Source organism: Trichoderma ghanense (assembly GCF_004382785.1).
Source record: "Trichoderma ghanense strain CCMA-1212 chromosome Unknown scaffold_10, whole genome shotgun sequence".
NCBI classification, from domain to species: Eukaryota; Fungi; Ascomycota; class Sordariomycetes; order Hypocreales; family Hypocreaceae; genus Trichoderma; species Trichoderma ghanense.
Window position 1 is genome coordinate 717,728 of NW_027395673.1, and position 25,505 is coordinate 743,232.

Consider the following 25,505-nt stretch of genomic DNA (forward strand, 5'->3'; position numbering starts at 1 on the left):
CCAATCAAGGTGGGCTACGGCTGTATGTCTGTAAGAAAAGACGCCGGATAATAATACCACAGAACACCAATTGGACACATATCACCACTCCGCCTTGTTTACTCCTTTTTTATTTTCGACCCAATTGCTGTGCTCTGAGAAATTGAGCTTTGTCAAGAATTGGGTTGTGGATTTGGTTCTTACAGCGATCGGGCGTGGCGCCTTGTCTTCCGTCCTCCGGCTTTGCGCATCAGCCTTTGTACCCACCTGAGCTGTGCGCATTCTGGGTTGCTCAAACTCCGAATTGCTTCCAAACTTCTTGTCGCAAAACACATTATTTACAGCTTCATAACCAACAACAACTCGTCGTCACAAGACATTTCTCAAAATGGGCGCCTTTCCTCCGCCGCCGGTCAACACGATTGACTGGTCCAACGTCGGCTTCCGTGTCCGCGAAGGTCCGTCCATAACCAAACCACCCGGATCAATCCTCAACTGACAACTCACTCACATGCTTGCTCGCAGTCAACGGCCACATTGAATCGACCTACTCCCTCAAGACGGGCACGTGGACGCCCCTCAAGTTCGTCGCAGACCCGTACATGCGCATCCACGGCATGGCCCCCGCCCTCAACTACGGCCAGCAGGCCTACGAAGGCCTCAAGGCCTTCCGCATGCCCGGCGACGCCAGCATCGCCATCTTCCGCCCGGACCGCAACGCCCTGCGCATGCAGCACTCGGCCGAGGTCGCCTGCATGCCGCCCGTCCCCGTCGACCTCTTCCTGCAGGCCGTGAAAGCCGCCGTCGCCCTCAACGCCGGCTACGTGCCGCCCCACGAGACGGGCGCCGCCATGTACATTCGTCCGCAGATCTACGGGTCGAGCGCCCAGCTGGGCCTGTCTGCGCCGGAAGAGTACACCTTCTGCGTGTTTGTCATTCCGACGGGGGTGTATCACGGGTCTCATCCTGTGAAGGCGCTCGTGCTGGACGAGTTTGATCGCGCTGCGCCGAACGGCACGGGCCATGCCAAAGTCGGCGGCAACTATGCGCCTGTGCTGCGCTGGAGCGACAAGGCGCGCGCGGAGGGCTTCGGCATCACGCTGCATCTGGACAGCGCGAGGCACGAGGACATTGACGAGTTCAGCACGAGCGGCTTCATCGGCGTCAAGACGGGCGCCGCCGACGACAACGACGTCACGCTGGTTGTGCCTGATTCCAAGTGCGTCATCGACAGCGTGACGAGCAACAGCGTGCTTGCGCTCGCGCAGAGCTACGGCTGGAAGGTCGAGAAGCGCCCCATCAAGTACGCCGAGCTGCCGTCCTTTAGCGAGGTCTTTGCCGCGGGGACGGCGGCCGCGCTGGTTCCCATCCGGAGCATCACGCGCCGCGGCACAAAGGGATTCGCTGAGGGCCCCAAGGTGACGAGGACGGAGGACGGCGCGGAGACGGTGACGTATATCCCCGACGACGTGGAGGATGCGGGTCCGGTGTGCTTGAAGGTGTTGACGGCGCTCAAGAGCATCCAGCTGGGTAAGGCGGAGGATAAGTTTGGGTGGCGGTTTGCGGTGAGCGAGGAGGATGGGAAGGGGGTTGCGGGGGATGGAGTTGGGTTTGATGCGAAGACGGTGGATGAGATGGATTAAAAGTGTGAGAAAAGGTGGTCTGTATATACGAATCACGAATGGGCCCAAATCAAAAGCATCATGACATTTCATCCAAGCTATATAGCCCCTATTCACCTTCCCTCAGGACCCAGCTTACAGACACTGAACCTGATATCCGTCAAAGACATCACAACACCACCTCATACGCAGCCAACCCCTCCGCAAAACTATCATCAATCCCCTGCACCAACCCCCTCGCAACGCCCTGCAAATCAACCGGCACCTTTTCCACCACCTTCTCCCCAAACTCCCTCGCCGCATCCCGCTCAAGCCCCAAATTCAACAACACCACCGGATCCGCAACAATCAGCCCATCAAACTTCTTCTTCGCCTCGATAATAGTAGTAATCGTCTGGTTCACGTCCGTAGCGAGCGTGATTGTCGCAGAGGCCACGGCGAGCGTCTGATCGAGCGTGAGGTTTGCCGCGCGGGAGGCGGTGTGCGTGCCGGCGTAGATGCTCTCGAGGAGGGTGCCGGACTGGGCGGTGATGGCGAGGAGGGTGAGCGGGGAGCCGGTCCAGGAGGAGATTGTGGCGTTGAGGGTTGTCGTGTGGGACGAGATGGAGGTTATTGCTGAGAGGATGGGGTTGGGGTCTGTGGACTGGGCGGTTGTCAGGAGGAGGGTTGGGAGGAGGGGGAGGAGGGCAAGGTGGAGGTGCATTATGATGGGTGTTGTTCGTGTTGTTGTTTGAAGGAGTTGAATAGGAATTAATGTATAGCAGGCAAACAATTGATCTTTCCAGTCAATGGTAGAACAAGGATGGCGGAGAAGCAAAAGAGCAACCAAACTCATTTCTCAACAACACAGTCCCTCCACGATCCTTATATACACCTCCTCTCCCCTACCAATTTGCTCACTTACACCCACCATCCATCCACCACTCATCCAGGAAATCACCCCAATCCCATACAAACCAACAACTTCACCCATCCCAATCCTTCCATGTACCCCAGCCAAACCGTTCCATCATCATTCTTTTCGACTCATCTCATTCAACCACACCAAGTAAAGCATGACCCTCGTAACCCAAACCCCCCCTCCACCGGACCCCATACCCAAATCAGGCAGCTCACAAACCTGCTTGCCTGCTCCCCTCAACAGGCACCAATCCGCACAAGGCAAAATCTCATGAAAATCATCATCTTCTCTCTTCAAATTACCCCGTTATTAATACCCTGGCAAATTTCTTCGTCTTTTCGAACCAGGAAACTTGACCTGCATCGGTTTGCGGGGAAAAAAGGCTGGAGTTTTGTGCGGAGAAGCGAAGATCCGGGGTAAAACACACACGGCTGCTGCCGCGGCTCGCCCGTGCTTCTCATCTTCTTTCATGTGCTTGACGGGCTTGGCAGGGCTGGCAACCTTCACATGCGTTTCTCTCTTTGCTGCTTCACACCTTTCCAGGCTATCTTTACTGCTCGACGTGTTCACGCCAAGATAGTACCCAGAGAACCAACACACCTTGATCCACATTCTGCTATCTCGATGAGCCATCGGCTTCTCAACTTCGGGATACTAGCTACCCAGTACCCAATGCGTCTTGACAAATACCATATCATTCTTTCAAAGAATCAACACAACGCTACTTCTCAAAGCAACCACAGCATCCTTCCCCCGAGTAAACATGCATAAACGCTTCAGCAAAACCGCCGCCACTCATGCCTGATCCGTCTCAACATTCCTGGCCTTTTACACTCCTTCCACCATCTCCAAGGTAATGTCCATCCCAACCTTCCAGACCCGGAAAAGAGCGTCATACTTGCTTGGCTGTACCAAATGAGCCTTTTCCGGGTGCTTGAGACAGAACCTACCCAGCGCCGACTCAAATAGCCCTTTGCCTCGCCAAATCGGCGCCTCTGCCGTCCAGTGCCATTCCTTTCCACCTCTGTAGTACAGTGAATACTCCTGTCCCAGTTGCTTCCTGATGATTTCGAAAGCGGCGAGTCTTCGACTGTGGCCTACAATGGCCTCGTCGATGCCCCCTAGGTCGCCCAGTAACTCAGCATATTGCCCCGTAAGTCGCGCCTCGATCCAGGAGTCGAAGCTATACTCGGCGACGAGAATCTCCCATTCGACGTCTCTGTCTTGTCCGACTCGCCAAAGCCGACCTATTGCACTCAAGAGCATTGCATGGTCCTGAGGCAGCTCCACAATGATCCCTCGACGGCAGAACTCATGCAGGCTCACGCCGAGACCCAAAACCTGGAATGTCGTCACGAGGCATGTAAACGGCGAGAACTTGTGGTTGAAGACTCTGACGGCCCGGTCAACATCCGCTTGAGTGTGTCTTGATGTAAGATGAAGAGTCCTGATTCCGCAAGCCACCAGGAGTGCGGTAAGGATCCTATCAATCAAAAGTCAGCTTTGCCGGCGCGAGGTGAAGACAGAATACCAGGAAAGGCCAACAAGAGTCGCGTATGGTGGTTGCTGCCCGGCGCGGACAAGTCAACTTACCGACCAGTCAACGGGGAACTCGTAAAGATCAATAGCCTTTCTTCCTCTTCCTGGCATTGGAATGCCCTCAGCAGTACGTGGCAATATTTTGGGCTGCCTGAAGCAACGTATCTGACCTGGCTCAGCCTGTTCAAGGGGAACTCCAGGCTCCGATATTCCCCCGTGTTATATAAGAGCCACTCTAGCCCACCCGTTGTATCCATGGATATTGGATGCCTTAGCACGCGCTCCTGTAGGATATGCAGGTTCTGAATAAGGCGCTTTGTCGGATAGGTCAGAGTCGTATTCTTGACATCTGTGGTTATCATCGACACTCGGCGAAGAAGCGCCTGTTGCGATGAGGGATTCACCATGACTTCGTCAAGAGCCGTGGACATGGACCGAAACTTTTGAAACATGGATTTGCCGAGCCCCTGCTCCACTGACGCCGACGGCATGAGCTTGATAGTCCGTACGGCCAGACGACCGACGCTTCCCCCAAGACATGTAACCTTACCATCGGGAAGTGTTATAGGCGTGAACATGCCTCGCCTGACGGATATCATGTCCAAGATCTGCTTGGTTACAGCTCCCAGGGAAGCAATACCACGTCGTGAGAGAGCCTCGAGGTCGCTGAAAAGCTCCGGGTGAAGCAGATAAGCTGGTCCGCATCCGATAAGAACGTAGAGTTTGAACTCCTCGCATCGTACCTTTTGCCAGTCCGTCAGCATCTCATACGCGTCCCTATCTGAGTCAGAGCCTGAGCTGATCAGGCGGTCCAGAGTTATCCCATCAATGGCTTCTCCAAACATCAGGCGTCTGTACGTTGTCGGATCACGGAGAAGCTCACGACAATCTGACTTTGAATCAGAGCGGTACCCGAACGGCCAGGCTGCATCCCACAGTACTCGAAGATAGATAGACATGTCTCGAAGGGCGAGAAACGGGTGCCCGGACACAAGAAGAAGGGCCTCCCGATCCAGATGCGTTACCATTTCCCGGTACCCATTGGCATCGTCTTGGAGAATTTGACACTCGTCAAGAGCAACGACGTTCCACAGGGGCTCGACACTGGCGTTCCGTTTTCGTTTCTTCTGCTCATCCCAGAAAACGTCGGTCTCACTTGCCTGACTCGCCAACGGTTGACTACCTTTCGAGGCTTGGGAAAACTCTAGCCAGCTCTCATATGATGCCAAAAGGAGGACGCGAGCAACCGTTTCGTCCCTCCTCCTCGCGGCCCAGTTGCCAATCTGCTGCTGGAACTCTTCGGCACTATCAATTGTCTTGTGGTGGGTGAAATGGATGCCGTCTCTGGGACGACAGAGCACCCAAATATCAAACACCTCATGCCATCTTAGTTCCAGTTCCCTAACAGCCGTGCCGAACATTGCCAAGGGCATAATGACGACGCTTGGCTTGAAAGGTCCAAACTCGGAGAGAGAGCAACCTTCCTCGATCAAAAACTTGATGGCCAACAGCATCACGCGTGTCTTTCCGGTACCGCACTGGCTGAACAGCATGGCGCATCGCAGGGGTCCTCCCAGGAGTTGCGCCACTTGATTTGCGTCTGCCACCTACGTTAGATTAACTTGAGTAGGTCAAAATAGCTACGTGGGCTTTTCTCAGCAAAGGAAGGTTCCGGATTGGGAAGCCGCCGCGGTAGTAACAGAGGCAGAAGGAGGCGTACCTGAGATGTGAGGTGCCTGCAATTCCATCTCTGTAGCCAAGTCGTACACACCAGAACCTCTCCGTCTGCGGATATCGCACAAGCCTTCTTCGTTGAACCGGGAAGCGTATCCCAACAAAGCGTCCATCTCCTTTAACTGCTCCGGCCCAGAGTCAGCAGCGCCGAGAGGCAATGTCTCCCCATTCTTCGCAGGTTCTCCTTTGTCGCATTGTTCCTGCTGCATCTGTTCTTTGAGCCACATCTTCAGGCATAACAGCTGTCTCTGGCTCATTGGCGCCGATTTAGACTGGACTCTTGGGCTGTCCAAATCAAGTAGCCAGTCTATATTAGGGGTGATGAGATCGAGGGTTGCGCAGACAGCCTCTGTCACAATTTCGGACAATGCGCCCCAACTGTCCTGCAATATGCTCAACCGTTCGAATTCGCTCTTGGACCGCCATGAGGAAAGGTCCCGTAGTACATACGCAATCTCTTCGTCCGTGGCACGCCGCGACATCGTCTGCATCACAGTGGCGTCGTATGCGGGATCTCGGAGAAGATATTCACCAGCTGCCAGCTCTTCAGATGCGACGTAGCCATATATTTCAGAGCCTAGGCTCATGTGGTACGGTTTTCCGAATTTGAGGGCGACGGACGTATGTTGGCAGCTTCGGACAATGCCTTCTATCGTGAGCTGCCTCGTGATTGTGAAGACAATCACCGCATGAGCCCGCATCCAGTCTTCGTGGTGGATGCCCCAGACATATTCCATCGGGTCCAATGAACCACTATGGCAGAATCGAAGTGGATGCGCTTTGATCAGTCTGTAGCAAGCTGAAAGAAGCGACAATGGGTAGTCGGGGACGGCGGTGGGATCATCATCATTAACAAAGCAGAAACCAGGCCGGACCATCACTCGACTTGGTTTTCCTCCATCCAGACTATTCTTGAGGCGGGGCCACCGCTGTTGCAGCTCTCCAAAGCGTTCCCACACGCTGTATGCTTGCGAGATGATGCAGCTGGCATCCCGATGTCCTGTTGACCGTCGATGGTGCGGCAGCGGCTGACCACGATTGACGTAAAACTCAAGTAGCTGGATGAGCACCCTTGGCACTGGGTAGAAGCCCGTATGAGTCTCTAGTTCGAGGCTGACGGATAGGCGACAAAACGTCTGCGATGGCGAGAGGACAATGGGCTGCGGAGTGCTTACCTTCAAAGTCGACAAATATGTACAGCTGTGTCACTGTGTCGAATCCCAGATACGCAGCCAAAAGGCGCGCGTTGCTCTGGAGCGTCTCTGCAAACAGCAGCCGTGCAAACCGTGGTCGTGTCTTGCCGTCTGCCAGCGCCTAGCTGAGATTTGCCGCCTTCATCAAGTCGTCAGGCAGCTTTCTGGCAGTCTGAGGCCTGAATTGGTCACTAATTTGGGCATCAACGGGAAGCTGGTCACTTGGCAGCGGATAACCAAGCTTCCATTCAGCCGCGCGGATATAGGGTCGATCTTGAGGGCTGCTGATGTCGCCTGGGTTGCTGGTCAGCTTGATTTGGGCCACGGCCGTTGACGTCGTCCGCCTCCGCGCCGGGCTTGGTCCCCGTTCCCGTTGCCTTCTGTCGGGGGGCGGGCGCAGAAAATTGTCAGCCATGATGAGCGTCGGTAAAGGAAGAAGTATACAGAAGTGGAACAATGGGTTGAAGTCAGTAATGATGCATCTCCATCCAAGCTTGGTGGGAGGATGGACGATGGAAAATACAAGTTGTGGCTTACGTACGAAGTTGGCGCAACAACTGAATGCCTACCCTTTGTCAGGTTCAGGTACGCTCACCGCCTACAATTGCCATTCTACCCTGTCTCTTGTAAGGTTACATGTACCTTAGGTACCTAGTTGATACCTGCCTTACCACCTTACTTCCAATGGCGGTAATGTGTATTTCGGCACCTGAGTCACCATCTTGCGTTTAGAGACACCAACAGGGAGAAAACAGAACGTTGAACCTCTTGGTCACTAAACGCAGCCGTCATTCTATTATTCCCACTGGTTGGCTCTTGAGCCCTCGACGGTTCAAGGAACATGCTGTGCACATGAACAAGAGTGAAATAGATGGCTCTGCCTACGGCTCAACCACATTCACAAGCATCGCCCCAGACACGTGTATGAGGTGGTATTGCTACACCCGAATCGAGAAATGACACCATCACGGGAAGCCTAAAATGCGCCTTGACGGCTTCCTGTACCACTCCCTGAGCATGATGACAGCAACCCCGTTCGAGAAGATTGTATCCAAGTTCCAGGTCTGGGAGCCACGAATCCAATATTGCTGTATAGGTACCTGAATAGATACCTGGTGGTTGCAGGTGAATGGAGACGCCCCACGAGATGGCCACGCTAATCGCCTGTCAGGAACTTGGTCGATTGCCTCATTAGGAAATATTGAACCTACCGCATCTTTTGCCTCGTCTCAATATGTGGCACTGTTTCCCTACTACATACATATAGGAGACCAACACGCTTGAGCATGTGTAATTGCTGCAACATGTCTGGCTGACAAATGTCAATATCGTCCTGATTGCTTATGCGAGGCATCTTGTCGTCGCTTATTCTAGCAACCGCCTATTAGAGCTCTGATATGTTATCGCTACTCGATACAAGTCCATGTGGGATCTACCTAGAGTAAGATGGAACGACTTCCACGTCCTTCTCCAGGGAGTACTCACTGTTTAGTGTGAAGAATGTATATTCCACTCAACGCTGTCAACGTAGTCTCCAACCTTCCCACCGCAGCGCTCTCGACGAAGCCAGAGTCGTCAGAAACCACACCCTACGCCTCTTCATCATTGACCGAAGAGGGGGTCCATACAGCCCCATATTCAAAGAAAACCGCAGCTCTCCAGGCCGAGATATAAACTACCTACATTGACGCTTCCCCTCAAGGTGATCAATCTAATTTGACGTCCGGCGGGGAAGAAACAACAGAACCTATCGGCTCTGTTCACGTGCGATTGGCCAGTTGAACAAACAGAGCAACATTTTCCGATCCATCCCTGACATCGACCGACACCCCCTGGCCTGCCTACAGCTGCCACTACCAGCCAGCCAGCCCATACAACAGGCACCCTCCCGTCTATATAGTTAAAGTTCGGAACTGTTTATCAGGGGCGGGGGAGGGTTGGGGATCGAACGGTATATCGAGGCTTTGCTGGAGGTTGGGCGGCTGAGGAAAGCATCGATTCGATAACCAGAGGCTGTCCTGCCTTTTCCTTTCTTTCTTTTTTTTTTCTTTCCTAAACTTGCACAAGATAATTTGAGTAAGGGACATATGCATGGTGGCCAATTACCTCGGCATTTTGCTTCAATCGCCGCCATGAAAAGCCTGACGAAACTGAGCCTACCTGGCATGCTCGGAACCAGCACGGCTTTTGTCAACCAAACACACGTCAGAGCAAGCCTTATCTGATGCATATACAGCTACCCAGGCTCCGGACGACTATGTAACCCATCTAATGTAGGTAGTAATTGATGTCGACATTAAGACGAGGTACATATAGCACCACCGCCTCTTGTAAGATCAGCATGTATCTGATCTCGCTGTAGCCTTATAAAGCCTCATCTAAGCCAAGGTATGTGAGCTGAGGGGTATTGGAGGGCTTGCGTATTGTATGTAGCCCACTAGAATCCATCCAAGTGGAAGTAGATGAGTGTTACTGTTCGCGAGCCGATGTAAGATATTTCTAGATTGAGAGATCACGCGGCGACGCAGCCGTGGGTTGACAGCATCGAGTTCGCTCAGGGGATTGATTGTTTGCGAGGAGTTTGGGCTGGGGATGAGGGTGCGTTGGTGATGCCGGTTAGGACATGAGATAGGCGGGGAGTGACTGCTGTCCCTGTGGCGAGTAACCCACCTGAGTGGCATTGTCTGTTTCTATAAATGGAGAGCTGCTGCAGAATGTTATTGTAAAGGATGCGGAAGATTTGAATGTTGAGCCTAAGTTGGAGGTGAAGAGGTGGCTGTTATGTTCCAGAGGGTTGACTTACACGGTGATGCTACGACAGTCAGATTAGCAGCTGTGTTGTACAAGGTAAGTAGGTACCGTATCTTCCTCAACTTTATCATTTCGGTCTTTACTCTACCTACCTAGATGAGGATAGATCGACGAAATTATCATAATCATCACTCATTTACCAAATAAATTGTTGCTCATGTACCGATACCTGCACCCCCAAAGCTTCATTCCCGGGTACGTCATCCGCACTCCCATAAGTAGCTTTCATTAGCTCGCATAGCTGCAACCTTTGAGCTTCATCTGCTCGGCAACTGCCGGTAGCACAGTAACACCAACAAGGCGGAACTAAAGGCTTAAAGAGAAACCATTTGGCCACGAAACGTATCGTCAACGTAGCTGAGAAAGCACGTAAAGCGTCAAGGCTCTCGAGTGCAGAAAGCCTCCGTCAGTCACGTGGATCTGAGGCCTGTCAATTGAGGTCTCGCCCCTACGGCCTAAACCGGCTTCAACGTTGTATTTGTTTACATCACCGCCCCGAGAGCTGAAAGATTCCCAGCTCCAAGCACCATCCGCACAATGCATTGGGCTTCAGCCACTGCAATCGTCTTTCCGGCGCTGCTGGCACTCTGTGCAGGTCAGCAGCAGCAGCCGCTCTCTGAAGTCGGCCACTCCGGCTCGTCTCATTCGCCGCCTGCCAGTGCAGACGCTCCGTCCTGGCGAGACGAGCTGCTCCAGCTCCTTGAGGCGCTGGTTTCGACCCCGTCAGCCAATGGACAAGAAAACGGAGTCGGCCAGTTCCTCGTCGACTACCTGCAGCAGGCCCAATACCAGGTGGACATCCAGTTCGTCCCTCCGCCCAAGGACCATCCGGACGTGCCCGACCGGTTCAACGTCCTGGCGTGGCGCGGCGAAAGGAAGCCCAGCTACAAGACGCTGGTGACGAGCCACATCGACGTGGTCCCTCCGCACATCCCGTGGGAGATCGAGGGCGGCGAGGTCTCCAAGAAGACAATTATCAAGGGCCGCGGCACGACGGACGCCAAGGGCAGCGTCGCCACCCAGATCGTGGCGGTGAACCACTTGCTCTCCACCAACAGCGACGTCAACCCCGAGGATCTCATTTTGCTCTTCGTCGTCGGAGAGGAGACGACTGGCGATGGCATGAGGCTGTTTAGCGACTCGCTCAAGCACATGGATCCGCCTCTCTCGTTCGACTCGGCCATCTTCGGCGAGCCTACGGAGAACAAGCTGGCGTGCGGCCACAAGGGCGCTCTCTTCTGCAGTGCCGTGGCCAAGGGCAAGGATGCCCACAGTGGCTACCCCGAGATGGGCAAGTCGGCCAACGAGCTGATGATTCGGGCCATGAACAAGATCCTCGACACGGATCTCGGGTCCAGCCCTCTGTTCGGCAACACTACGTTCAATGTCGGCCGCTTTGACGGCGGTGTTGCTGCGAATGTGATTCCGGCAAAGGCCTTTGTGGATCTTGCGGCCCGGGTTGCCGTTGGATCTGAAAGGGAGGGCCACAGGGTTGTGCAGCAAAAGATTGCGGATATTCTGAAGGAGACTGACGAGGATGCCTTTGCCTTTGAGTGTACGCACGGATATGGGCCGTATGAGTGCAATTGCGATGTTGAAGGTGAGTATTATAAGTGCAGGAACACGTTGGAGAAGCTTTATCTGACCTGTAACAGGATTTGAACCGACTATTGTCAACTACGGCACTGACATTCCCAATCTTGATGCCGACTATGTTCGCTACTTGTATGGGCCGGGCAGCATTCTCGTTGCTCACGGTGATCACGAGTACATTACAGTTGGCGACCTGGAGAAGGCGGTCGAAGACTACCAGAAGCTCATCCTGCACGCAATCAGCCAATGAGAGGTTCGAGAACTGGAATTAGTTGGTTATTTGGATATTGAATGCTGTGAATGAAAATCTTATGACGCTGTGTTCTTACGCTGGTCTTTTCCCGCGTGATGGCATGTTCAATGCCTCTATTTATTCCCGTCTCTTTCTAAGTCTTCTAACCAACCACCTTTGCCCATCGCTCAGGCAGAATCTGGCTAAAGTCAAAGGTGCCATCAGGTCCCTTCTCCACGGCACCCTTCTCCGTCACGACGACGTCGATGAACTCTGCGGGAGTCACATCAAATGCAGGATTCCAGACATCAATTCGCTGGTCGGCCGTCGCCACACGCACCTTGTTGTTTCCATCGACACGACCGTCTGGTCCAACGACGGCACCCGAAATCTGGGTCAACTCTTCCCTCTTACGCTCCTCGATTTTGATACCGTCGCCAGTCTTGGTCTCCAGGTCGATGCTCGTTGTGGGGGCGGCGACGATGAACTTGATGCCGTGGTGCTTGGCTAGAACAGCCAGCTGGTAAGTGCCAATCTTGTTGGCGGTGTCGCCGTTGCGGACGACACGGTCAGCGCCCACAATGACGGCAGCGATGTTGTTCTCGGCCTTTTTGGTTCGGAAGAGCGCAGCGGCCATGGAGTCTGTGATGAGCGTGCTGGGAATGCCCTCGTGGACGAGCTCGAACGCCGTCAGTCGGCTACCCTGGTTGTAGGGCCGAGTCTCGGTGCAGAAGGCGTGCTTCAGGTATCCCTTGGACTGGAGGGTCCGGATGATTCCGAGCGCCGTTCCGTGGCCCGAGGTGGCGAGCGCACCGGTGTTGCAGTGCGTCAGGACGGATATCTTCTGATCAGGCGAAGCGCCAGCCCTTGCCTGGAGCCATTGTGCGCCGTGCTCGCCTATCGACAGGTTGCTCTGAAGATCCTTTTCGAATATCCTCTCCGCCTCTTCAATGAACGCCTGTACGATGGCGTCTTTGCCCTTTCCCTCGGCCGTTCGAATGGTCGCCTTGAGCTGGTTGATGGCGTTGGTCAGATCGACGGCCGTTGGCCTGCTCTCCTTGAGGTAATCCAGCGCCTTGTCAATCTGCGCAATCACTTCCCCGTCGGAGGTGCCCGAGATGGAGTTGTTTTGCAGTTCGACGGCGAGCCCCAGGCTGGCGACGATGGCGATGGCCGGGGCGCCTCGCACTCGCATGGTGGCGATGCTGTCAAAGGCCTCTTGTCGCGTCGATACGGTGTCATAGTGGAATTCGTGGGGAAGAAGCAGCTGGTCCAGGACCTCGAGCTTGCCTCGCTGGTACTTGACAGCTTGCAGGAGCGACATTGTGATGCTGGGGTTGGATAGCCGGGATGATTCGTGTTGGTGGCTTGAATCTTTCCAACTTTTTTTTCACATGAAAGTCCCTTGATGCAGCTGCAGATGCCCCCTCCTTTGGAAATTCTGCCGCGCCCCTCATCCAGCAACGTGCGCTGGAATCGCCACGATGGACCCCTGGAATCCGCCTGTCATTGGCTTCATCCTATATTGTTTTCTCTGATTATTCATGAACGCAGAGGCATGAACATTATCTGGTGATGCAAGTGAAAGATGGTAGAGATTGCCCTTCTATTTGATCAAGCCAATACATTCACTCTCTTGCTGCTTCTTATCAGGAGAACCAAGACGAGACTCACTTACAGCGGTTCAAACTGCATCATCGCCTGTAAGCGGCCGTCTCACCGCCCGACCCCGGAGTAACACAAAATCCGGCCAGTTGGAAGCTCCCCCGCCGCCATTGGCAGCCCGCGCGCCTCGAGTCAGGGGTCACCCATGTCGGTGATGCACCTCGACCGTTGCGGCCAGCTCTTCTGTCGCATCGACGCTCGACACGCTCTCAGGCGGTCGACAATGCTCGAGATCGAGACGACGTGGAGGCCATGGATCAGCAGACGTCGACGTCAACGGTAACAGGTAAGAGCGGGTGGACTGGAAGCACCAGCGGTGTTGTCTGCAGCGCTGGGGAGTCACCGAGATTGGGATTGAGTCGGTCCAGCTAATTCGAGTTGCATGCAATCACCCGCGCAGTCGAGTATTTCGATCCCCACGATGTGTTCAAGCTCCTCGCCCCGGGGCTCGTCCCGCGGCTGCCTCTTCACAACCTCAATTGGCAGTCTCACTCTGGACCGCTGCGGTCCATCGACACCCTGCATGTCGAGCTGATCCGCGGCAACCTCGAGGTGCCCGAGGCCACCCTGTCGCCGGGAGGGCGGCGCTCGGGCAGCATCTCGCGAGGGTCCGACGGCTTGCGGTCTCGCAGTGTTAGTGTCTCTACGGAATCCGGACGAGCGCCGCCCTCGCTGCGATCAAAGGCCAGCGGGAATCTGCGGCGACACCAGATTCCGGGGCTGCGCCGAACGCCGTATCTCAAGATGCTGCTGGTCCGGTGCGATGATAACGACTCCTACAAGAACTCGGTGCGAGCCGAGGTCCGCGAGTGGGTCAAGGTGCACACGACGCCCGCGAGTACCTCGAAGAAAGGGAGTGGCTCTGAGAATCACGATGCGTTTGAATGGCTCATTGTACATGTTGTCATACCCAACACGGTGGCTTCGACTCAGCCGAGAAGCAGTGGGCGGTCAGACTCGGCGGAGAAGAGCACGGCATCGCGATGGCGCCCCGGGACGACCCCTCTGCTGGAGAAGCTTCGATCAGACTTCAACGCCACAACCAAGGGATCTCAGGACCATGTCGCGCAGATTAGGATCGGGATCAATGATGTGCCATACGATCTTTTGCCCAGAGTGGTTCCAGCGGTCCCCACAGGCTACACGGAAACGGAACTCGACGCCGAGAACGCCTGGAATGATTTGATAGCGAAAATCAAGAGCCTCATTCTGGCCTCGTTCGACATGCGAGTCACCCAGTACGAGGAGGATATTCGGGAAAAGGACGCACAGCGAACTTTGCCCGGCTGGAACTTTTGCACCTTCTTCATTCTCAAAGAAGGACTGGCGAGGGGATTTGAGAGCGTTGGGCTCGTGGAGGATGCGTTGGTTGGGTATGATGAGCTCAGCGTCGGACTGGATACGATTCTTCACGAGCAACTTGAATCGGGCCAGCCGGAGAGGCATGGTGGTGAGATGCTCGCTTATACGGAAGCACTCAGAGACATGGCCGAGAAAGCACTCGAAATTTCAGCTGAATACAGCAGTGACGGTGGCAGTGATGCCGAGTCGAAGACGTTAAAGGCCAAGGGATCAAACTTTGACCAAATAGCCATCAGCTCGACAGCAAAGGCCTACCGAGACATGATTCTGGCAAACAAGGTGTCAGTCTTCGACTTTAGATGCTACATCTTTTCCCGCCAGATCGCATTGCTGCTGAGGCTGGGCCACGCGCTCTCGTCCAAGGAAGAGCTCATAGCCATGCTGAAAAGCCAGCAGGAGTCGATCCTCTACGGCGAAGCACCCCTGGCACCGCCGCCGCCGAATCACAAGGACGAGCCGGAGAACCTCACCACCTTTGCTGAGATATGTCAGCGGACACTGCAATTCATCCCATCAGTGTCGCAGATACTGCGGCGAGACGTGATTCTGGGACTAACAGCAAGTAAAACACCGAGCCGCAAACCACAAAAACTGAGCCCATTGGTGGAAGAAACAGTCGACAACATGGTGGCTTCTTTTGCCTTTTCAGTTGCCCAACAGATCCTGGCTCAAACCTATACAAAGGCTCTGCCTATCCCGCCATCCTCCTTGTCCTATGGGGACGGGATGGAGCAGAAGACTTCCATCCCAGAGCCCAAGACTATGATTCACCCAGCTCGAAACTCATCACTTTCTCCGAGAAGCGGCGGCATCCCACCAACTCCGCTCAGCCCCGGCTTCTTTCCCGGGCCCGGCAGGCAATTTCCACCGGACGATGATGCTCAGGGCACGAAAACCTTTATGAAGAATGGCTTGGAAGATTTGGCAGCGCGGCGGGCTGAGCTGTACATGCTTTCCAGAAGCATCCTCTCGAGTCTTGGGAAGAAACGCGGCTGGAGCGACGGCTGGGACGAAGCTCCCTTGGTCGGGGGAATTGGCTTCGATAACATGGAGGATGTTGACCTGAATGACGATAACAAGGCCGACGGCGATGGCGAAGGTGACGAGGCCGACGTTTCTCCCTCGCCAAAGGAGACCTACACTCCCTCGATGGCTGGCATCGACAACCCCGTGCTACGGACGGCCATCGACAACACGGATGACTTCTACCGCCTATATGAAATCCTCACGGATAAAGCCATGCGCCACTTCACGGTGGCGAACCACGATCACGCGGTTCACTCCAGCATGGCAGATTTGGCCGTCTTGAAGGTTCACCTGAAGGACTACAAGGCGGCATCATCCTACTTTTCACTGACCACTCCCTTCTTCGGCGAGAGTGGCTGGAGCTTACTTGAGCTGTCCATGCTCATCATGTACTGTCAATGCCTGGATGAGATCAATCCAAAAGGCGAACATGTCGGCGTTGCCCTGAAGCTGCTGACCAAGTACTGTGCTGCAGAGAAGGAACGTCTACAGAAGAAATCAGGCTTGATCCGCTTCTCTCAGAGCAAGACTTATCCCGAAGCATGGCCGGTCACTGGCATCGTCGAGAAGCTCACTCGGCTAGCCAAGTCACTCTCAAAGGAGGTCAAAGTTCCACTGGAGAACTTTTTGATGGACGTTGGGCTAGATGGCTCCCCGGTCTATGACGATAACCAGGACGGTTGCTCTCTCGATATCAGTCTTAGGAGCTTGTTGCCAGAAGAAATCTCCTTTGACTCTGCCAGGTTACGAATCACAGCTGTCGACGAGGGGCCAAGCAGAGAACGACTCTTTGAGGCCGCAGCAGGCTCACCCATCATCTTGAAACCTGGCAAGAACAAGATACGAGTGAGCTGTCGAGTAAGTTCCAGGTGGCATATGATACCTGTAGAAAAAGGGGCTAACATGATCCCAGTCTGTGGTTCCAGGCCGTTACAAGGTAGATCGCCTTGTCCTTTCGACCAAGAATCTCGTCGTGCATTTCGAGCGGGATGCCAAGACCGCGTCAACCAGCACGACGGACATCTTCAGGCATGCCGACGTCATGCTCTTCCAGCGCACGAGCGCGTTTGACTTTACCATGTCTGCCACCAAGCAAACGACGCTGGATAAGAACAATTCCATCGACTTGGTGATACACACTGGATGGAACTCTCTCAAGAAATGCGAGATCCGAGTCAAGCCAGCCACCGGGGGCTTACGCTTTCTCACTACGGAAGCGGCGTTTGTGGACTCGTCGATGCAGTTTGCAAAGCCCCCCGAGGCTGGAGTATTTCACTTTGACGCCGTTGATGCGAACAAGGTAGTCACCGTACGGTTCCCATACTCGGTGGAGCAGGATGTGGCAGACATTTTTGCCAAAATCGAAGCTACATATGTTACGGAAGCCGACGAGACATTCTCCCTGGCGAAATCCCTGGTAGTCCACGTGGCTCTGGCACTGGGCGTCAATGTGCAGGATGTCTTCAAGCATGAAGCGCTCTTTTCCCGGTTCAATGTGTCGACAGCCTCCGCCAGCCCTCTGCGGCTCTACAAGAGTGAGCTCCTCAAATCGGACCTCTTCGACTCTGTATTCGGAGTGCCCCCCAGCAGCCCCGTCTTCATATTCCCGAAGCAGCCAGCGAGCTTGCTGTTCAAGGTCAAGAGAATACCGGGAGCCAAGCCGGGCAAACGGGGTGGTAGGACCATGTATCTGAAGCTCGACTACACCTCGCTGGAAGCTGAGATGGAAGAGCTGGTGAGGCGCTCTCTAACAGAGGCTTTGGATGCAACGAACCTGACGCAATATACGAAGCATGTGGTGGCGACGGTCTGGCGGGAGCTCAAGTCCAAGATGGTGCCGCGAGATCTGGAGCAAACTACTCTGATGGGAGAGATGATGACCACCAGCCTAAGGGATGTGGTGTGGGAGAGGCACTTCGAAGGGATTGGAGGCGCGCCTGGAGTTGGCGAGCGTGCGGCCGAAGGGCTGTCAGCGTTTGTTCGAACGTGGCAGAAAGCCAACAGCCGTCTCGTCATTCCAAGAGAAGGCACCGTCGACCCCTCGTCGATCCTCATCCCCGTGGAAATACCAGCCTTGCCCGTGCTGCACACGGCAGACATCCGCCTGCAGAGCTCCATCCCGAGTCCCGTCAAGGACAGCACCAGCGCAGGGCTGCCAACGGCGTGCACGAACCAGATGCTGCCGGCGACTCTGCACCTCAAGTGGACGCGGATCTGGGACGCGGACTCGGCAGTGCGCAGCGACCAAGAGTTTAGCTATGAGGTCACGGCGCCCGCAGACACATGGCTGCTGGGCGGCCGGCGGAAGGGCCACTTTGTGATCCCCGGCGCGTCGGCGTCATCGCCGGCGGAGACGATGACGTCTTCGGCAGAGACGGAGGCTGAGATTCCGCTCATCCTGATTCCGCTGCGGGAGGGCTGGCTGCCGTATCCGCTGGTCGAGATCAGAGAGGTGGTGAACGCGGACGGGGAGGGGGGGCAGGCGACGGCGCTGGGGTGCGAGGTGGACTTGCGGAATCTGGGCGAGACGGTGCGCGTGGTGGGAGACAGGAGCGGCATGACGGTGAGCCTGGACGCGAGCGGGCCGGGGGGAGGGCCGCTGGTGTTTGAGAGCGAGCGGCTACCTGGCTTCAGGGGCAAGATTGTCGAGTGATGGCATCATCGGGGTGATGCGCAGGGGTTCCCAATGGCTGCTGGCAAGCTGGCAACACCACATACACATAGACTGGAGGGCAACATGTACTCTAATAGATGGCTCCTTACGAATACATCATGCGAGACGACCATGATGGCAAGCTTTTTTTTGACGTCGGTTTGTTGTTGTTACTGCGGTGATGCAGGTCCTGCGCGTATTCACGTACGTACCTCGTCCCAACGAAGCCGGTGTTCTATTCCGTTAATGATCTTCACAACCAATTTCGCAGCCTTACGCAGCCAACGGATATCCACATGGGGGGGGGGGGAGAGGGTTTCGCATCATCATCATCTGCAGATAAAATCACCTACATGATACCTGCCAACAGTAACTTTGTAGAAGAAACAGGTAGAAGACCGTCGTCGGAAGGAAACGTGGGCTCCAAGAGGAAAGACGAGAAGCTTTTTACGCTTTGTCAAGCTTTGTTTGCTCATACCAAGGCTGTCCCGAAACGCCTTTTCACCGTGATGATCGGCGCTCCGTGCGCTTTCACTGTCAGGTATTGGTGCAATTAATGAAATTGGTATCAAGGGGGTGAATGATTGACATACGAGCTTTACAGTTATGGCACACTTGGACTGCTGATCTCTTTCTTTTATCGTGTGTTAGGGGTTGCAACTGCATTGCACCGAAACCTGATGGATTCTGGTTCATGTGCTTGCTCCTCCTCACTTGCATGTGTAACGTATAGTTAGCTACTAGAATATTCCTTCGCCTACGATGTAGGACGTTCTTGTTCTTCAATAAAAGAAAGTTTTGTCTTGCATAATGCATGAAGAAGGAAGTGAAGGGTCTCTTAAAAGGCAAAAAGGGAAGACAGACACACGCTGAAGGGGGGAATTTTACCATCATCATACCATGCCTTAAAAGAGAGCATGCATGTACGCATGCATAATAAGGCACCTTGTTAAGACAAAAAAGAAGCGAAAGTGTGGGGGAAATGAACCTTGTACACAGACACTTTCTGTCGAAAATCAGATTCCTTCAAGCTCGGAGCTGGAGGTGAAAAGTTGTTTAGTAGTTTGCTCTGCTTTGGGATGTCCGTCTAGGTGCTTCCACCCCCCTGGGCTCGGCTGGGGATGATGCATAAGTGCACATGTACGATGGAAGTTTATTTCGGAAGGATGAAAACAATGATTGGAGAGTTGCTTCGTGTTCGGTTGATTCTGAGAAGTCGTTTACTACCTTAGCTGGTCGAGGTGCTGATGCATATGCGTGGCGTTGGGGGTTGGATGGGAGCATGTCGGTTATTACAGTACATGTAGGTTGGACTGTGCCGGCTATCAATCTGCGAAGTGCAAGTTTGAGCTGCGAAATGGATGTTTCTCTTTCATATTACATACTTGAATCTCAAAAGGATTAACGAGTAGGATCTGTACAGTGCCAGTGCCACAAGGTATCTAGGAGCCTTGTTTGCTTACCGTTGCCTCAGGTCAAACTCCGATCTTTTCCCCCAAGAGGCAACGATTCTCACGTCCAAAGGGCGCAGGCTGGACATCATGTACAACTACTTGCATCAAAAGATAATCCTCAGCTCCCCCCGCACAAGCTTCCATCCATCCATCCCCCCCCCCTTTAAAACAATGAAGATTGGAACGCTACTTTGGTTTGGTTTTCTTTGAAGCAAGGTACACAGTAAACACCGTTGCGGAAGCTCACACAACCCGAATGGGACCGTTGTTGCGAAGAAGAAGTACTCCGTGTCTAGAAGACAGGTACTGTGCATTACGCCATTCGCAGGGGGGGAGGGAATCTACATATGGTCTTTTTTTTGGTTCTGCTCTTCTGAGACATGCACGGGCTTTACATTCGCATTCTCGTCATGCAGGACCGGACACGGGAGGAGGTGCAGCATCGGGAGACAGGCGAGGGAAGGGAGAGTCGTGAAAATAAAAGGTTGTGGTTGAAATGCGGTAGGCGGAGATGGGAATTTGAAGGCAATTAAGCATCAATGAAGAGAACAATTGGAAAAATACAATGAATTCCAGACTTCTTCGATATTGTCTACTTCCATTCTATGATATGTAAGGTATACAGACACAAAAAAGATAAAAAAGAATCTCATTACAAGCAGTCTCACCGAGCCCCCCAAACAGTCCCCATCCAAAAAGCGCCCCCGTCGTCACTCCCGCGTGGCGCCTCAATTGCCGAACACAGACTAAACAAAAATCCGCCACCTCCATTACGAGTAAGCAATACAAGCACTAACAGCTTTCTAAAACGAGAGCCTAGAAAAAAAATGAGGCGAAAAAGAACCGCCTGAGAATGATGAAATCGACGTCATAACTTCCCTCTTTGCGTTTCGTCATGAGCACTGAATCAAAGGTCAGGTGATTTTTTTTTATTTTTTTTATTTTTTTTTTTTTTGCCAGAGATCTTCATGAGAGATTGGAAAGGGAAAGGCGTTGAAATGCACACTGTGTTTGGAAGTAACTGGAAGCAACTTCTTTCGAGAAGTTCAAGGATGACGAACCTCGTTTGAACGTTAGAACGTCAGCAACATAGAACAATAGGGTGTGCATAAACTGCCTAATCAATATCACACGATAATCAACCTCGTGGAAACAACAAAGAAGAGCTAAGAGGAAAAAAAAAAAAAAAAAAAAAAAAGACCCCTCTGGTACCGGAGCCAGGTCCGAGCCCTGACTTCACTCCCAACTTACACACCCCAAACAACCCCGTCACCAATAGCTTCACCAAAAACTGCCTGGTCTCTCCAAGTAGGTAGCTCAGACAAGTCACTGCAAACCCTCGGTTATCTCGCCAAACCGTCTCGTCTCCCAATGCATTCATACAAGCATCGGTCAGTTCCGTCGCCCAGCCAGCCCTGCCAGTTCACCACCTCAGAACGCACCCAACGCGTCGGACGACATCCCCCATACATCTCCATAATCTCACAAACCTCCCAACCCCCCCTACCTCAAAAAGCAACCCCATCGAACAACGAAAACAAAGCAACAGCCCACAGAATCGAACAGAAAACTGACAAGTCACTCCCCCCAACGCATGCCGGCAGTCGACCGTTGTGGACCTCCCATCCCTGCAAGCAACCCCCATCCCATGGAGAAACAGAACAGAAGCCCCCTTCCTTCGTATCTTTGTATCAAATGTATTGGTATAATTCGTCAGAAAACGACTCCCGTATATCCGTCATACTGACGGCCCTGGAAATCCCAAAACCACAGACGCGGAACCCCCGTCCATGTAGGTTACCCTACCGTATCGAACCATGATCCGCCCTACCGAGACGTTCCAACGCCCTTGACTCTCCCTCCTCCTCGGTGGCAAGCATGACATCAGCCCCCCCCCCCAGTACTGTACCGTTTCCTGTCTTGTTTCCAGGTGTTCCAATGTATTGCTGCGTCTTGTAGAGGCAGTATTACCGCGTTCACCAGTCTCATTGGCAAGACATGCATTGTGAATGACTTTGTATTCTTGACTGTCGACACATGGTCGCGCAAAAGCCTAAACCCCTATTCCTCTGTACAACAGCCCTGCATTTGTTTTCGATATTTTTTTTTTGATTCCCCTTCCTCCCTGACCTGCCATACCCGTCTACGCTGCTCCATGCAAATAAAGAAACAAAAAAAAAACACAACAGAGAATCCCAGACCTTTGAGCAGAACCTGCTCCTTGAAACGCCTGAAAGATATGCTCACTATAATCCCCCATCCAGAGGTGAGCGCCTGTAAATTGTAGGAACAGTAACAGAAGAAACACACAGCGGCCGAGACTTGTAGAGAAAAAGAAAAAAGAGGACAAGGAAAGAATTCGCAAACAAGACGCCCCATGCAATGACAATGCTGCCACCAAGGCTGTTGGCGCTCATAAACGTTGCTCAAAATCCCAAGGGCTGAAGCGTAATATACAGTGAATGTCGCACCTGTACGAACCTCGTGATGCTCGTAACAAGGAAAAGAAGAAAAGAAGAGAGAAGGAGAAGATGAGAAAAGTACCATGTGGTCGTAGCGGAAAGCGCAAAATGTTTCAAAGTCTGGGTATCATGAGCCCCCTGCCCCTCTCCTCGAGGGGGCTCGGAGCGGCGCCGATAAGTCCAATGCTCCTTTTTTGTAAGAAGACGGAAAAGAAACGTGATTGAAGCGCTGCCAACTCGGTGGCGCGATGAATGAAACTGGCCCGCGTGTTGTTGGATAAGAGGTCGAAATCTAATTTGCCGTTGTATGAAGGTGATGCTTGCATCGACGATGCGTTTCAAGCAGTGTTGAGTCCTAGCTCAATGGTGCAATCATCACCATGAGTCAACTGGAGCCGCCTGTATCGTTTTGTTGTTGTTGAAGACCCAAGGGGAGATTCGAGAGAAAGCTGTTCGCTTCTGCCATCGGCGAAGCTGATTTACTTCTTGCCTCGGCTCCCCGTCGCCGTAATCTTGCTGGTGCTCATCAAGTCACCAATGTACTTCTGGAGAAACTTGTTGTTATTGTCGAGCTTGTCGTGCTCTTCCCGCACAGCCTCGATGCGGTTGAAGATGGTGAGGAGAGACTCCTGCAAGAGCTTGGCATGCCTGCGTCCCGCGGCGGTTAGTGTCGCACTCTCCCCAAGTATTCAGACAGCGTGGACTCACTTTCTCAACTCCTCGCGCGCCTCCTTGCCCAGCTTGTCGAGGTCTTCGTTCGTCCTTCGAGGGCTCATGGCTCGGACGTCGTCTGGTCCAAAGTGCGAGTCGACAGGGCCGACGGCTGAGCTGTCGCGAGGGACAACCAAGGGGCCGCTGCTTTTCCGACTCGGGAGGCGAGGGCGGGTGGGAATGGGCTGGTGGATGATGGGCTCGTTCTGGTCAGAAGGAGTTGTGGAAACGGACGAGTCGGAGCGCTCGATGGGGTGGACGTGGCTGGCAGAGCCGATCGAATTGCTATCGTGTTCGTCGGACATGGTGGATAGAAGGGGGTGCTGATTAGGCGGAGGAGCGGGTTGTTGAAAGGACAACGGATATGATTTGGCGTCTGCCGCCAATGAGTGATACTAGCTGTCGGCTGCCCAAGCGTCGTGGACCGCTGCAAGTTGGAAGCTGCAGTAGACTCTCGGGGTTACCGACGATGCTCTGTTCGGTAGTAGCGAAGGTGAGAGGAGCTTCGATGGGTGGACGAGCGCCTCGTGCGGTGTGTCGATGTCGGTGTATCGTCTGGTCTGGTCTAGTGTATTTTGTGGTTCTGATGTCGGCAGTCTGTCGTCTTAAAAAATCTGTCGCTGCCCAGGAATGAGTCTTTTTTAAACCCTGGCTAATGCCTGTTGTTCTCAACCTTGCTATGCCCAACGTAGGTGCAAGCACGAAGCGAGTATGTGACCGAGGTTGAATGAGGAGTGGCAGCGACCGTCAAGCTCCGTTGCGAGAGGCAAGGAGATGGACATGCACAGCGGAAAAGGGCGAAACGAAAGTGGGAGACAAGGGCGACGGAGGAAAATGCAAAGCGGGCGAAATGGAGTTGGAAGAGAAAGCAAGTTGCAAGCCAGCCAAGCGGCGACGGAGGAACTCGGTGGGAGGCTTCTTTTAAGAAAGGGAAGAAAGGGAAGAAAGGAAAAGAGCAGCTGTGACGAGGATCACCCTGGGTCGAGGGTCGAGGGCAGAGCAGAGAGGGTCGAGGGCCGAGGGCAGAGGGTGGTGATTTGTGTGCGAACTCCTCGTGACAAGTCAGGTCGAACGGGACGAAAATGGGCCTCCTCCGTGTGCTCGGCGGCTCTTCAGTCAGCGTGGAGTTGCGTCTGATGCGCTGGCGAAGGAAATGTGGAATGCGGACGCAAATGTGAAATGTGAAAAAGGGCAGAAACGGGAGGGAAGATGGTATCTAATGGACACGCCGCCGTCTGTATTGTAAATGTAAGGACGGATGCGTGTATGTAGCTCGTATGTGCGTGCGGACTGTGATACTGTACGGACAAGTATTGGCCGGCGGTGGAGAGATGGGAGAGACGGTGGATATTTGACGGATGGCAGAAAAGAGCGACCAGAACGGACAGGCGACGGCGAGAGAAAAATCGGGCGGGTGCGCACTGAATCAGGCAAGCCGCGGGTCTGTTTAGCGGTCAGCGCCCCCCGAAGAAGGTGATGATGATCTGCTGTAGCGTCCCAGTAGCGCTGGAAGGGTGCCGTAGGCCGAGCACTCGGGGGTCTCTCTAGGTACTGTACTGCACTGTAGTGCCGGGTGCTGTGCTGTGCTGTGCTGAGGTGTGCTGTCCGGTGCTGCGCGATGCTGGGTCCGGTGTCAGGCAGATCGTGCTGGGATGGAGAATGCCGGGTGTTATGGATGACAACAGGTTGAAAAGCTTCTCCGTATCAGTTGATTGTCGTAGGTACCCAAGCTACCACTAGCCGTAGTGTCGACGTCTTACTTTGTACGTCTTCGTTGGTTCCAGTCGGCGTGACGATCCCAAAACATGCAGTTGTCTTTTGCAGCCAGCTCGCGAATCGCGGGAGCAGAAACAGATGGGAGGCTAGAAGCAGACGCAGAAGCAGAAGCAAGACGCACAGAGCAGACAGTCCGGGATGGCGCCAAGATGGTTGCCAGCCAAAGGGGCTTAAAGTCTGTTCTGTTGCAGCAGTTGTTTTCCTCTTCCTTTCCTCTCTCCCCTTCTCTTCGTCTCTGTCTCGTCACTGCTTCTTCCGTGGGATGGACGAGAGGGGGGTGTTGTTGACGCTGTGATTCGAGGGCCTGGTGTGGGATGCGACAGCCGTGGGACTCGACCATGTAGCTCGACGAAACAAGGGCTTGGAGTTGTCCGTCTGTCTGTCTGTCTATCTGGATGTACGTACTGTACGAGTATGGGAACACAAGCAACAGAGAGGAAAAGATTCTCGCTGGCCCGCTCTGCTGCCCTCCTAGTGGGCGGTCGCTGACAGGGGACGTCGTCCGGATCACTGTTCCGCACACTGTTCCGTGGACTATCTGGCAGAGAAGACCTCGAGACGCCTTCTATCACGACGGGGTACAAGTATGAAACACCCAGCTTGCAGTAAAAGGGGAGTTCTACTCTTGTCATACGGCACAAGGGCAGCCTGCCTACCCAGCGGGTGCCAGCAGCAGTCCGTATTCCCTACTGCTCTTACTGCTCTCCGAAGCGATGCTGGACTGTCTGACACAGCCAGCACCGTTCGCAGAGCCATTCAAGCGGTGAATTGGGAATTGGAGGTGGGGGGAAG

The 25,505-nt window shown here is 53.8% G+C and overlaps 8 protein-coding genes across 8 annotated transcripts; 3 read left to right on the plus strand and 5 right to left on the minus strand.

Annotated features, from left to right (window-relative positions):
* Positions 1-367: 367 nt before the first annotated feature.
* CCMA1212_007824 (Putative branched-chain-amino-acid aminotransferase TOXF) lies at positions 368-1,622 on the plus strand (the record flags this gene model as incomplete). Its single annotated transcript, XM_073704985.1, has 2 exons — positions 368-437; positions 505-1,622. 2 exons carry the CDS (start codon positions 368-370, stop codon positions 1,620-1,622), a joined length of 1,188 nt encoding a protein of 395 aa, XP_073556488.1.
* A 148-nt stretch (positions 1,623-1,770) lies between these two features.
* Positions 1,771-2,304, minus strand: CCMA1212_007825 (uncharacterized protein; the record flags this gene model as incomplete). The annotated part of the gene is made up of 1 exon (XM_073704986.1): positions 1,771-2,304. One exon carries the CDS (start codon positions 2,302-2,304, stop codon positions 1,771-1,773), a length of 534 nt encoding a protein of 177 aa, XP_073556537.1.
* Positions 2,305-3,330: 1,026 nt separating this feature from the next.
* CCMA1212_007826 (uncharacterized protein) lies at positions 3,331-7,579 on the minus strand (the record flags this gene model as incomplete). Its single annotated transcript, XM_073704987.1, has 5 exons — positions 3,331-3,928; positions 4,096-5,641; positions 5,762-6,877; positions 6,951-7,089; positions 7,571-7,579. The coding sequence occupies 5 exons, from the start codon at positions 7,577-7,579 to the stop codon at positions 3,331-3,333; spliced, it is 3,408 nt and encodes a 1,135-aa protein (XP_073556536.1).
* Positions 7,580-10,316: 2,737 nt separating this feature from the next.
* CCMA1212_007827 (uncharacterized protein) lies at positions 10,317-11,622 on the plus strand (the record flags this gene model as incomplete). Its single annotated transcript, XM_073704988.1, has 2 exons — positions 10,317-11,379; positions 11,435-11,622. 2 exons carry the CDS (start codon positions 10,317-10,319, stop codon positions 11,620-11,622), a joined length of 1,251 nt encoding a protein of 416 aa, XP_073556535.1.
* Positions 11,623-11,767: 145 nt separating this feature from the next.
* CCMA1212_007828 (Methylthioribose-1-phosphate isomerase) lies at positions 11,768-12,928 on the minus strand (the record flags this gene model as incomplete). The annotated part of the gene is made up of 1 exon (XM_073704989.1): positions 11,768-12,928. One exon carries the CDS (start codon positions 12,926-12,928, stop codon positions 11,768-11,770), a length of 1,161 nt encoding a protein of 386 aa, XP_073556538.1.
* Positions 12,929-13,521: 593 nt separating this feature from the next.
* Positions 13,522-18,310, plus strand: CCMA1212_007829 (uncharacterized protein; the record flags this gene model as incomplete). Its single annotated transcript, XM_073704990.1, has 3 exons — positions 13,522-13,555; positions 13,670-16,515; positions 16,571-18,310. 3 exons carry the CDS (start codon positions 13,522-13,524, stop codon positions 18,308-18,310), a joined length of 4,620 nt encoding a protein of 1,539 aa, XP_073556490.1.
* Positions 18,311-21,825: 3,515 nt separating this feature from the next.
* On the minus strand, positions 21,826-22,143 carry CCMA1212_007830 (uncharacterized protein; the record flags this gene model as incomplete). The annotated part of the gene is made up of 1 exon (XM_073704991.1): positions 21,826-22,143. One exon carries the CDS (start codon positions 22,141-22,143, stop codon positions 21,826-21,828), a length of 318 nt encoding a protein of 105 aa, XP_073556400.1.
* Positions 22,144-22,705: 562 nt separating this feature from the next.
* On the minus strand, positions 22,706-23,242 carry CCMA1212_007831 (uncharacterized protein; the record flags this gene model as incomplete). Its single annotated transcript, XM_073704992.1, has 2 exons — positions 22,706-22,874; positions 22,935-23,242. The coding sequence occupies 2 exons, from the start codon at positions 23,240-23,242 to the stop codon at positions 22,706-22,708; spliced, it is 477 nt and encodes a 158-aa protein (XP_073556401.1).
* Positions 23,243-25,505: the final 2,263 nt, after the last annotated feature.